This window comes from Eleginops maclovinus, chromosome 21 (assembly GCF_036324505.1).
Source record: "Eleginops maclovinus isolate JMC-PN-2008 ecotype Puerto Natales chromosome 21, JC_Emac_rtc_rv5, whole genome shotgun sequence".
NCBI lineage: Eukaryota > Metazoa > Chordata > Actinopteri > Perciformes > Eleginopidae > Eleginops > Eleginops maclovinus.
In genome coordinates, this window is record NC_086369.1 from 17,409,318 (window position 1) to 17,421,619 (window position 12,302).

The 12,302-nt window shown below is 45.5% G+C and overlaps 1 protein-coding gene across 1 annotated transcript in view; it reads right to left on the minus strand.

Moving 5' to 3' along the window:
• Window positions 1–12,302, minus strand: part of lama1 (laminin, alpha 1) — a 40,264-nt gene that overhangs the window by 26,618 nt on the left and 1,344 nt on the right. Inside the window, 19 exon segments of the mRNA XM_063912701.1 lie at window positions 70–281; window positions 355–441; window positions 1,477–1,598; window positions 1,696–1,806; window positions 2,092–2,203; window positions 6,194–6,408; window positions 6,499–6,600; window positions 6,688–6,843; window positions 6,932–7,072; window positions 7,233–7,390; window positions 7,465–7,558; window positions 7,751–7,929; window positions 8,062–8,179; window positions 8,436–8,525; window positions 8,638–8,817; window positions 8,966–9,156; window positions 9,301–9,352; window positions 9,545–9,657; window positions 9,738–9,908. Of these exon segments, the coding sequence (XP_063768771.1) occupies window positions 70–281; window positions 355–441; window positions 1,477–1,598; window positions 1,696–1,806; window positions 2,092–2,203; window positions 6,194–6,408; window positions 6,499–6,600; window positions 6,688–6,843; window positions 6,932–7,072; window positions 7,233–7,390; window positions 7,465–7,558; window positions 7,751–7,929; window positions 8,062–8,179; window positions 8,436–8,525; window positions 8,638–8,817; window positions 8,966–9,156; window positions 9,301–9,352; window positions 9,545–9,657; window positions 9,738–9,908 (2,604 nt within the window).

Sequence of the window (12,302 nt, forward strand, 5' to 3'; positions counted from 1 at the left end):
TTTTTGTGTGTGTGTGCGTGTGTGTGTGTGTGTGTTTTGTGTGTGTGTGTGCATGCCTGTGTGTCTCACCCTGACAGTTCTTGACATGCACGGCGTCTCCATAGTAACCGGGCCGACAGACGTCGCAGTGTTTCCCACCGGTGTTTCCGCGACAACGCAGACACTCCCCGGTGAGGGTGTCGCAGTTTCCTGCCTCCTGTACGTCAACGTTACCGTTACACTCACAGCGCACACAGGCCCCTCCCACTACCTGGGGGTTACCGTGGAAACCACTGGCACACCTGCAGACAGAAAGGCAGGGTCAGAGCGAGTTCCTGCTTCTGATTCGTGGATCCATCTGTCAATCCTCCTCACCTCTCACAGCTGCTTCCTGTGTATCCCTCCTGACACTGGTCACATGACACCTGGCCCAACGCCCCCAGCACACAGGTGGGGCTGAAACTGAACACACACATATTATATTATATATTGTGTTATTATATACTTTATTATATTATATATTGTGTTATTATATACTTTATTATATTATATATTGTGTTATTATATACTTTATTATATTATATATTGTGTTATTATATTATATATTGTGTTATTATATATTGTGTTATTATATTATATATTGTGTTATTATATTATATATTGTGTTATTATATACTTTATTATATTATATATTGTGTTATTATATATTGTGTTATTATATACTTTATTATATTATATATTGTGTTATTATATACTTTATTATATTATATATTGTGTTATTATATTATATATTGTGTTATTATATACTTTATTATATTATATATTGTGTTATTATATTATATATTGTGTTATTATATTATATATTGTGTTATTATATACTTTATTATATTATATATTGTGTTATTATATTATATATTGTGTTATTATATACTTTATTATATTATATATTGTGTTATTATATTATATATTTTGTGTTATTATATTATATATTGTGTTATTATATTATATATTGTGTTATTATATACTTTATTACAGGGATTCCCAAAGTGTGGTTAGGGTTACAAACATTGTAATGGTGGTCTGGTGTAAAAATATTACAGTGTTGTTTTTTAAGTGGGATTTTCCATAGGCTACAATACAAAACAGGAACAATAAACATTTCATTTGTAATCCTTTTTATTTTAAATAAAAAACTACAATTTATTAGTTTTTGATAGAAACGTAGAAGAAGACAGTCGCTGTCTTCTTCTACGTTTCACTGTAGCCTGGGATATATGCGCGCCATCTCGCTTCACTCATTCTTTCAGATTAACTGGCTGAAATCAGGGAAACTGTCAAGTGGAACGTCTCATGACCAAGTTATTTATACGGCGATAAAACAAAGCTTTGTTGCGTTTCTTTGGGGGGTGGGGGCTTGAGACGTAGAAGGTGGTGCTTTATTATATCATATATTGTGTTATTATACTTTATATCCAGAGTGCTGTTGGAGTGTCTCACCTGTTGGACGTCAGAGGACAGGGACAGAGCTGACAATCATTGACTGTCCCTTCTTTTGGGTCGCCATAGAAACCAGGTAAACACTGATCACAGTTAGGACCTGTGGTGTTGTGAGTGCAGCCCTGAGAGACAGACAGGTCGAGAGAAAGACAGTTGAGAGACAGACAGGTAGACAAACAGACAGGTGAGAGACAGACAGGTGTTACTGTTGGTTCTCACCTCACACACTCCATGGATGTCACACTGGTTGGCGTGGTCGTTGCACTCACACTGAATACAGTTCCCTCCAAACAGCACCCCCCCCACTCTGTAGAAACCTGGGAGACAAGCCTGAAACACAGACACAGACACAGACACAGACACACACAGACACACACACACACACACAGACACACACAGTGTTAAAATGCTGCTCTGACAACACGGCTCATTATGACAGTAAGCCCCGACCTACTCTGATCTGATTGGCTAACAGTTACATTCTAACCCTTTCTCTGACCAATCTCAGGCCTCCTGCATGAAGAACCAACCAAAGAAGGCAACCAGATCTTGCCAATCAGTGGAGAGCTGATCTGTTCAGAGTTATTATTACAAACAGGAAGGAGATCAGCTGACCTCACAGGAAGTGCCGCTGTAACCCCACGGACATTCACACATCTCCACGGCAACCGCCTGAACGCCATCAGCTGAAGAAGAGTCGGCGACGTCCAGGTAGACAGAACTGAGACTGAGAGACAGATAGGTGAGAGACAGACAGACAGATATTAGTTTCTTTTAACAGTAATGACATTGTGACTAGGGCTGCCAGTCGATTCAAATATTTAATTGCGATTGATCGCACATTTTCTATCTGTTCTAAATGTTCTAACCCTAACCCTTAAAAGGATATTTTTCAAGTTTTTGTGGGTGGACAAATAAGGTTGCTTTACAATTCATCATAAATTATGTTTATAATAAATAAACAATGAGAGAGAGAGAGAGAGAGAGAGAGAGAGAGAGAGGGAGAGAGAAGGCGCGCAGGGTGAGGTAGGCCTGTTTCGTTGCATGAAGAAGCCCGCAATGTTTGTTTTTTCCAATTCATGACACGATTTTTTTATTATTACTTTTTAAAATGCGTTCTGCAGAGAAGGGAGGCTGGTGTTGGTCACGGTTTGGAATGAGAGAAAACAGGACAGAGTAACACGGCGAATGTCGCTCATATATATATATATTTTTTTTGGAAGACCTTAGTAAAGGCGGCCGCCTAAGCTGTAAAGTGCTGCGGGAAACTCTGAATTATGTTTATTCAAGACAGTCAACATCATTGTTATTGCAACAATCCGCAACAAAGTTCTGAATCGTGTTTACAGTGGCGGCTCTCTAAAGCACTTCATATGTACGGTCGTTTTCTCTAGCAGACCCTCATCCTCCACAGTGTTTACTGACCTACAGTCTGTAGCCACCATTTAGCTGTTATGTTGTCCTCTCGTCTCCACTGAAAGACTGCTCTGCTTGCGAGGGGGGGCGGTCTCTGTGAATCAGCGCTATCCTTGGACAGCGAGTGATATTTTAAACTCGATGTCTCCAGAGGAAACTTAATTCACTTTGCAAGACGCACATATTACCTCGGTATTGTCAGAAAAAACACCTGGCAGGTCTTTCTAGCTCAACTTTCCAATCAAAAGTGACTTTTCCTTCTCCATTTGTACTGTGTTTCTGCTGTGATCCACAACGTTACCATGGTTTCCTGATATTTTTTCCAACTACGAAGCAGGCCGAGGGTCACATAACGCGCGCGGTAAAAAAAAAGTAGTCCCGTTAAAAGGAAGTTGCGTTAACGTGTTAACTTTGACAGCCCTAATTGTGACATAACTCCCGTTACCCGGTCCTTTAAGAGTGCGCTGGCCCTTTAAGACTGCACTGGCCCTTTAAGACTGTACCTTTAAGAGTGTACTGGCCCTTTAAGACTGTACCTTTAAGAGTGTACTGGCCCTTTAAGACTGTACCTTCAAGAGTGTACCGGCCCTTTAAGACTGCACCTTTTAAGAGTGTACCGGCCCTTTAAGACTGTACCTTTAAGAGTGTACTGGCCCTTTAAGACTGCACCTTTAAGAGTGTACCGGCCCTTTAAGACTGCACCTTTTAAGAGTGTACCGGCCCTTTAAGACTGCACCTTTAAGAGTGTACCGGCCCTTTAAGACTGCACCTTTTAAGAGTGTACCGGCCCTTTAAGACTGCACCTTTAAGAGTGGACCGGCCCTTTAAGACTGCACCTTTAAGAGTGTACCGGCCCTTTAAGAGTGTACCGGCCCTTTAAGACTGCACCTTTTAAGAGTGTACCGGCCCTTTAAGACTGCACCTTTAAGAGTGTACCGGCCCTTTAAGACTGCACCTTTAAGAGTGTACCGGCCCTTTAAGACTGCACCTTTTAAGAGTGTACCGGCCCTTTAAGACTGCACCTTTAAGAGTGTACCGGCCCTTTAAGACTGCACCTTTAAGAGTGTACCGGCCCTTTAAGAGTGTACCGGCCCTTTAAGACTACACCTTTTAAGAGTGTACCGGCCCTTTAAGACTGCACCTTTTAAGAGTGTACCGGCCCTTTAAGACTGCACCTTTAAGAGTGTACTGGCCCTTTAAGACTGTACTGCCCCTTTAAGACTGTACCTTTAAGAGTGTACTGGCCCTTTAAGAGTTTCCCGCCCCTTTAAGACTGTACCGGCTTTTTAAGACTGCCCCTTAAGACTGTACTGCCCCTTTAAGACTGTACCTTTAAGAGTGTCCGCCCCTTTAAGACTGTACCTTTAAGTGTACCGGCCCTTTAAGACTGTACTGCCCCTTTAAGACTGCCCCTTTAAGACTGTACTGCCCCTTTAAGACTGTACTGCCCCTTTAAGACTGTACCTTTAAGAGTGTACCGGCCCTTTAAGACTGTACCTTTAAGAGTGTACCGGCCCTTTAAGACTGTACCTTTAAGAGTGTACCACCCCTTTAAGACTGTACTGCCCCTTTAAGACTGTACCTTTAAGTGTACCGGCCCTTTAAGACTGTACCTTTAAAACTGTACTGCCCCTTTAAGACTGCCCCTTTAAGACTGTACTGCCCCTTTAAGACTGTACCTTTAAGAGTGTACCGGCCCTTTAAGAATGTACCTTTAAGAGTGTACCGGCCCTTTAAGACTGTACCTTTAAGAGTGTACCGGCCCTTTAAGACTGTACCTTTAAGAGTGTACCGGCCCTTTAAGACTGCACCTTTAAGAGTGTACCGCCCCTTTAAGACTGTACTGCCCCTTTAAGACTGTACCTTTAAGTGTACCGGCCCTTTAAGACTGTACCTTTAAAACTGTACTGCCCCTTTAAGACTGCCCCTTTAAGACTGTACCTTTAAGAGTGTACCGGCCCTTTAAGAATGTACCTTTAAGAGTGTACCGGCCCTTTAAGACTGTACCTTTAAGAGTGTACCGGCCCTTTAAGACTGTACCTTTAAGAGTGTACTGGCCCTTTAAGACTGTACCTTTAAGAGTGTACCGGCCCTTTAAGACTGCACCTTTAAGAGTGTACCGGCCCTTTAAGACTGTACTGCCCCTTTAAGACTGTACCTTTAAGAGTGTACTGGCCCTTTAAGAGTTTCCCGCCCCTTTAAGACTGTACCTTTAAGACTGTACCGGCTTTTTAAGACTGCCCCTTAAGACTGTACTGCCCCTTTAAGACTGTACCTTTAAGAGTGTCCGCCCCTTTAAGACTGTACCTTTAAGTGTACCGGCCCTTTAAGACTGTACTGCCCCTTTAAGACTGCCCCTTTAAGACTGTACTGGCCCTTTAAGACTGTACCTTTAACAGTGTACCGGCCCTTTAAGACTGTACCTTTAAGAGTGTACCGGCCCTTTAAGACTGTACCTTTAAGAGTGTACCGCCCCTTTAAGACTGTACTGCCCCTTTAAGACTGTACCTTTAAGTGTACCGGCCCTTTAAGACTGTACCTTTAAAACTGTACTGCCCCTTTAAGACTGCCCCTTTAAGACTGTACCGGCCCTTTAAGAATGTACCTTTAAGAGTGTACCGGCCCTTTAAGACTGTACCTTTAAGAGTGTACCGGCCCTTTAAGACTGTACCTTTAAGAGTGTACCGGCCCTTTAAGACTGTACCTTTAAGAGTGTACCGGCCCTTTAAGACTGTACCTTTAAGAGTGTACCGGCCCTTTAAGACTGCACCTTTAAGAGTGTACCGGCCCTTTAAGACTGTACCTTTAAGAGTGTACCGGCCCTTTAAGACTGTACCTTTAAGAGTGTACTGGCCCTTTAAGACTGTACCTTTAAGAGTGTACTGGCCCTTTAAGACTGTACCTTTAAGAGTGTACCGGCCCTTTAAGAGTGTACTGGCCCTTTAAGACTGTACCTTTAAGAGTGTACCGGCCCTTTAAGACTGCACCTTTAAGAGTGTACCGGCCCTTTAAGACTGTACCTTTAAGAGTGTACCGGCCCTTTAAGACTGTACCTTTAAGAGTGTACCGGCCCTTTAAGACTGTACCTTTAAGAGTGTACCGGCCCTTTAAGACTGTACCTTAGGTACCGGCCCTTTAAGACTGCACCTTTAAGAGTGTACCGGCCCTTTAAGACTGTACTGCCCCTTTAACTGTACCTTTAAGACTGTACTGCCCCTTTAAGACTGTACCTTTAAGAGTGTACTGGCCCTTTAAGAGTTTCCCGCCCCTTTAAGAGTGATAGTGACATTAATCGGATTACCGTATGGGTCCGTTTGCGGAGGCGTTCAGGTGAACTCTGACCCTCAGTGACGTCACGTCGGCGAGCACCGTCAGCAGGTCATCCCGTGTTACCGTGGCACCCGTCTCCATGCCGATGAACTGCCACGGAGCCATCGCCAAGCCAACGGAACGCTCGGAAAGCTCGGACAAGAAGAGGCGGAGGGGGGGCGAGAGGCGGAGAGAACGGCCGTTACCCTGGAGACGAGAGGAGACATGATTGTAGTTTTATAAGATATTATAATACAAACCAATTTATATTTCCTTTTTCCTGAAACTCTTCTTCACCTCCAGGATGATGTCACAGTGGGCGGGCAGAGAGTGGTCCTCATTATCCAATGGGACGTCGTAAAACAGAGAGAGGTTCAGGAACCCTCCGTAAGACAGCAGCTACAGACAGGAAGACAGACAGGAAGTCAGACAGGTTGCCGTTCACTGACTGACTGATAATGACCACATACGGAGATGGCAGCTGACCTTGTTGCCGAGGAAACTGTCAGGCGCTGCCCACGTCAGCAGCTGGTGGGGTGTGTGGCCTGAGGAGTTGTTGGGGTTGGGAAGGTCGTTGCCGTGGACGACAGCGTGTGAGCGGTGGGATTCAGGGGGGCGGAACCAGGCACCTGTGTGACGCACCTTGAGAAAAAAAAATATATTTTAGGTGTAATAATAATAGAATAATAATACCAACAACAATAATAAGTGTGTGTGTGTGTGTGTGTACCTGTGTTGTGCTCCATGCTGAGCTCTCACACACGTCAGACACTCCGAAGCAGTGGCAGTGTGTGCAGCCGGCAGAGTGTGTGTTCTGCAGGTTATAGAAACCAGGTCTGCACAGATCACAGCTAGACCCCATCACATTCTCCTGAGAGACAGACAGGGGAGAGACAGACAGGTACAGACAGACAGGTAGAAGTTTCATTGAACAGTCACAACTCGTGTGAAGAGATTAAACTTTGAAATGAGTGAGTGAGTGAGTGAGGAACTGAGTGTGTGTGTGTGTGTGTGTGTGTGTGTGTGTGCACCTTGCAGACGCATGTTCTGCAGGGGTCCGTGTTGATGCTTCCTGCCAGGTTACACTCGCAGCGGGAACACAGAGGGAAGTCTCTGAATCCGAACGCGCAGCGGTCACAGAGAACACCTGAGAAACCTGTCTTACACACACACTTCCCCGCAGGCACACCTGCACACACATATCACCAGTTACACCTAGAACCATAACGATGATCATAACAGAAAGGATCATACTGATATTACCTGGCGTCGAGTCGTCTCTGGAGCAGACTGAGGATTTTGATCCTCTCAGATCACAGTTACACTCAACACAGGGGAAGTCTGAGTACAGAGAGACCTACACACACACACACACACACACACACACACACACACACACACACACACACACACACACACACACACACACACACACACACACACACACACACAAACACACACACACAGTTATATTACTTTAGTTGATAATTATTCACATATATATATATATATATATATATATATATATATATATATAGTATTGCAGTACCTCTGTTGGCCTGTAGTACGTGGGGACGCAGTTCTCACAGTTGACCCCCTCAGTGTTCTGCCTGCAGCCAACACAGACCCCGCCCCCTTCTCTGACGCCACGAGAGTTGAGACTCAACGACCAATCAGAGACCGTCTGGTTATAGAAGCAGTCCTCCGCCTTGTTGTGGCAGTTACACTCTGAGAGGGAGACAGGTGAAAGACAGGTGAGAGAGGTGAAAGACAGGTGAGACAGGTGAGAGACAGACAGGTGAGAGGAAGATGGGTCGGCACAGACAGGTAGACAGACAGAGAGACAGAGAGGTTTCTCACGTTCACAGGTGTTTCCCTCGGTGACAGTTCCTGGTTGCCATGGCTGCTGGTGGTAACCCGGGCAACACTCATTACAGCTCTCTCCACAGGTATTGTGTTCACACATACACTGCAGCTTCTGCAGACAGACAGGTGAACAGGTGAACAGGTGAGCAGGGAGACAGGTGAGTAGGTAAACAGGTGATCAGGTGAGCAGGTATACATGTAAACAGGTGAGCAGGGAGACAGGTGTGTAAGTGTGCAGGTAGACAGGTGAGCAGGTAAAGGGGTGAGCAGGGAGAACAGGAAGACAGGAGAACAGGTAGACAGGTGAACAGGTGGGTAGGTAGACGGGTGAACAGGTAGATAAGTGAGCAGGTAGACAGGTGTGTTACCTTGGTAACCAGGTCAAGTGGGCAGCTCTGGGCATGGCCGTAACAGATACACATCCCCCCCACAGAGATGTCTTTGATGGAGTAATAGTACTGAGGATCATAGAGAGGAGGTGAGACAGGTTCATGGATTCATTAACAACAACTTCATTCATCACACTGCTACCACACTACAGTCTGTCTGTCTCTACGCAGCCTGTCTCACCCTTCTGGTGACGATGGGGTCTATCTCTCGGGGGTCTCGGGCGCTCAGAGTCATCAGGTCTGCATTCAGCGTTCTGATTCGCTGCAGCCTCAGGCGAATGAAACGAGCCGACGTGAAGTTCAGGAGTTCAGAGGTCAGGTCATCAGCGCCAGGGCGACCGTTAATCAGGGAGGTGTGGATCTGAGGGAAACACAGACAGGTACAGAAAGGGAGACCGACAGGTCAGAGGGAGACAGGTGAGACAGACAGTTAATCATAACAGAAAGAGAACCTTAGTTAAAGTCTACAAAAAACTACAAAATATACAAAAGCCAGACAGCTGTCTCACCTCCCCGTGCTCAAGAGGGTTCAGTCTGCTGTAATAGGACGTGCAGATAACCTCGGTGTCTCTCTTGTAGGTGGGGGGGCCGAGTCGAGGCGTCACGTTGTAGTGAGACAGGCACTCGGAGTCACTGATGGCGTAATACTGCCAGGGTTTAAACAGCAACCCGTCTGTGGAGCGCTCCAGAACCCAGTTACCTGAGAGACAGACAGGTACCGATACAGGGGTCAGAGAGGCAGGGCAGAGAAAGACCGACAAGTCAGACAGACAGACAGGCAGGTCAGAGAGAGACAGACAAGTCAGTCAGACAGACAGGTCACGGAGAGACAGACAGGTCTCACCTGGTCTGGGGGAGTTAGCAGCTTTGATGATGATGTAGGCGACCTGGAAGATCTGCAGGGAGACAGACAGGTCAGAGAGACAGACAGTTTACCGGGTAAACTATATCTATATAGATATATAACACAGCATAACAGGGGACGTACAGCCCCCGTGTCGTCACTGCGCCCCAACAGGTTCCCAACAGGGGACCTACAGCCCCCATGACCTCACTGCGCCCCAACAGGGGACCTACAGCCCCGTTACCTGTTTGAGGTCCACTGTGATGGTGACCCAGTGGAACTGCCGTCCGTTCTTGATGCTGGGACTCTGCCACCACTGGTTGGTCCCGTCGATGGATTTTGTGATGGGATGGCGTTCTGAGGATGAAGATTCATTCAGATTATTGACTCAGAGAACTCAGGACGGATCCTACAAGTGGGGTTCTGGTTCTGCTCACCTTTGGTCAGGAGGGAGTTGGCATCACACTTGGAGCAGTGTGGGTTCTTGATGAGTCTTCGGGGAACGTGTTCCACCAGCTTACAGTAGACCTCTGGTTCTGGGTCTCCACAGGTGGCGTTACTGCTGATCACCGCGTTACTGGCCAGGTTCAGGATAGCCGGGAACAGACCTGCAACACAGAGCTAGCTGTTAGCAACATAGAGCTAGCTTTTAGCAACACGGAACTAGCTGTTAGCAACACAGAGCTTGCTGTTAGCAACGCAGAGCTAGCTTTTAGCAACGCAGAGCTAGCTGTTAGCAACACAGAGCTAGCTGTTAGCAGCATAGAGCTAGCTGTTAGCAACACAGAGCTAGCTGTTAGCAACACGGAGCTAGCTGTTAGCAACGCAGAGCTAGCTGTTAGCAACACGGAGCTAGCTTTTAGCAACACGGAGCTAGCTGTTAGCAACACAGAGCTAGCTGTTAGCAACACAGAGCTAGCTGTAAGCAATACAGTTAGCTGTTAGCAACAGAGATAAGCGTTAGCAACCCACTGTTAGCTTTTAGCATCCTGAAACCTAACACGTACAGATACTTCATGTTTATTACCTGCCACTGGTCCTGCACTATTCTCTGGTTTTATGTCTTATATTCAGTGTTGGGTGTAACGCGTTACAAAAGTAACGGAGTAACAGTAATGTATTACTTGTTGCTGTAACGCAGTAATATAACGCAGTACTTCTGAAATGTGGGTAATATAATACCCGTTACAATTCTCAGTAACGCAGTTACAACACATTTGAAATGATGAGATGTTTAGTTTCTAACAATTCACAAACATCGCGAGACATTCCGACACCAGAGAAACAATTGTGCAGGTAGAATAGTAACTCAGTAAGCCTGTTTCCTATTGGTTCAGAGGGCTGCAGGAACAGATTCACCATGCAGAGCTGCAGGCTCACCATGCAGAGCTGCAGGCTCTCGATGCAGAGCAATAACACACAGAGACGTCACGGTACCGGTATTATCCAGCCCACTGAAACGGAGCAGGAGTTTAACCTCTAGCCCTTTCCTCATGTTCAGCATGTACTGCCGGATATAGAGCTTTAATTAATGAGCTGCAGTAAACTACATGTTAGCATTTAAAGCCAAACTTTAGAGGTTATTCTGGTGAGAGTGACTCAGAGTAACTCAGAGTAGTGTAACGCATTACAGTTCAGAGACAGTGATGATGTAATGTACCTTATTACTTTAAGAAGACAGGAATAAGTAACATGTACTGGATTACATTTTGGAAGTCACTTGCCCAACACTGATTATATTTATGAGACTTTTCATTTCCATATCTGCTGAGATCATGATGCTAACTATTAGCTTCCTCTCATAACTCCGGTCTCTGAACAGTAACTTCAGTTTGCCGTTTCTTCAGCCTGGAGCTCACACTGCTTCACAGCTTCATCAATGACAAAGAAAATACACACACACACACATTTGTGTGATCAGCTGCTGAGGTGTGATAACATCAACTGGGTGGTCTGTCACACACACACACACACACACACACACACACACACACACACACACACACACACACACACACACACACACACACACACACAGACTGCAGATTAAAAACTCTGTAGACCAGACTGAGGGCAGTGTTTTCCCACAACACTGTGTGTGTGTGTGTGTGTGTGTGTGTGTGTGTGTGTGTGTGTGTGTGTGTGTGTGTGTGTGTGTGTGTGTGTGTATGTCTCAGAGAAACACTTTAACAAACACCACCAACATACCCATGTTGTATACCCCCCCTCTCTCTGGATTTATAATCTTAATAACGCTTCACCTTTGTTTCGCTTTAGAGTGCGTCAGAAGACCCCTCCCCCAACAACTCACACACACTCAGAAAGTCATGACTGGGGGGTTTTAGGGTCTAAAGGGGGGGTGATTGAGGGAATAGAGAGGAAGAGGGAGGGGTGTGATTGTTAACACTAATTATCACACACACACACACACACACACTGACTCACAGCATGACACACAGTCTGTCTGAAGTTCCTCATCAATATGGTTATCAGCACACACACACACACACACACACACACACACACACACACACACACACACTCAGGTAGGTGATGGGGGAGCAGCCACTAGGGGGGCCCCTACCCTACAGTTGAGTGTGTGTGTGTGTGTGTGTGTGTGTGTGTGTGTGTGTGTGTGTCTGACCTGATCAGTGATATAAACATTACTGCAGTATTAAGGTATTTGTACGTGATTATTATTATTATTAACACAGTACACTTGGATACTCAATTCTGATTGGCCAATTTGAATCTTTAGAGGTGGTTAATAGTTGATAACAGACTGTTGCTAGGCAGAATAATAACAGGGTGAGCGCCTCTCAGATGAAGTGCTGAACACATGAAGCGATGAACACACGAAGCAATGAACACAGGAAGCCATGAACACATGGTGTGATGAAGCCATGAACACATGAAGCCATGAACACATGAAGTGATGAAGCCATGAACAGATGAAGTGATGAAGCCATGAACACATGAAGCCATGAACACATGAAGTGATG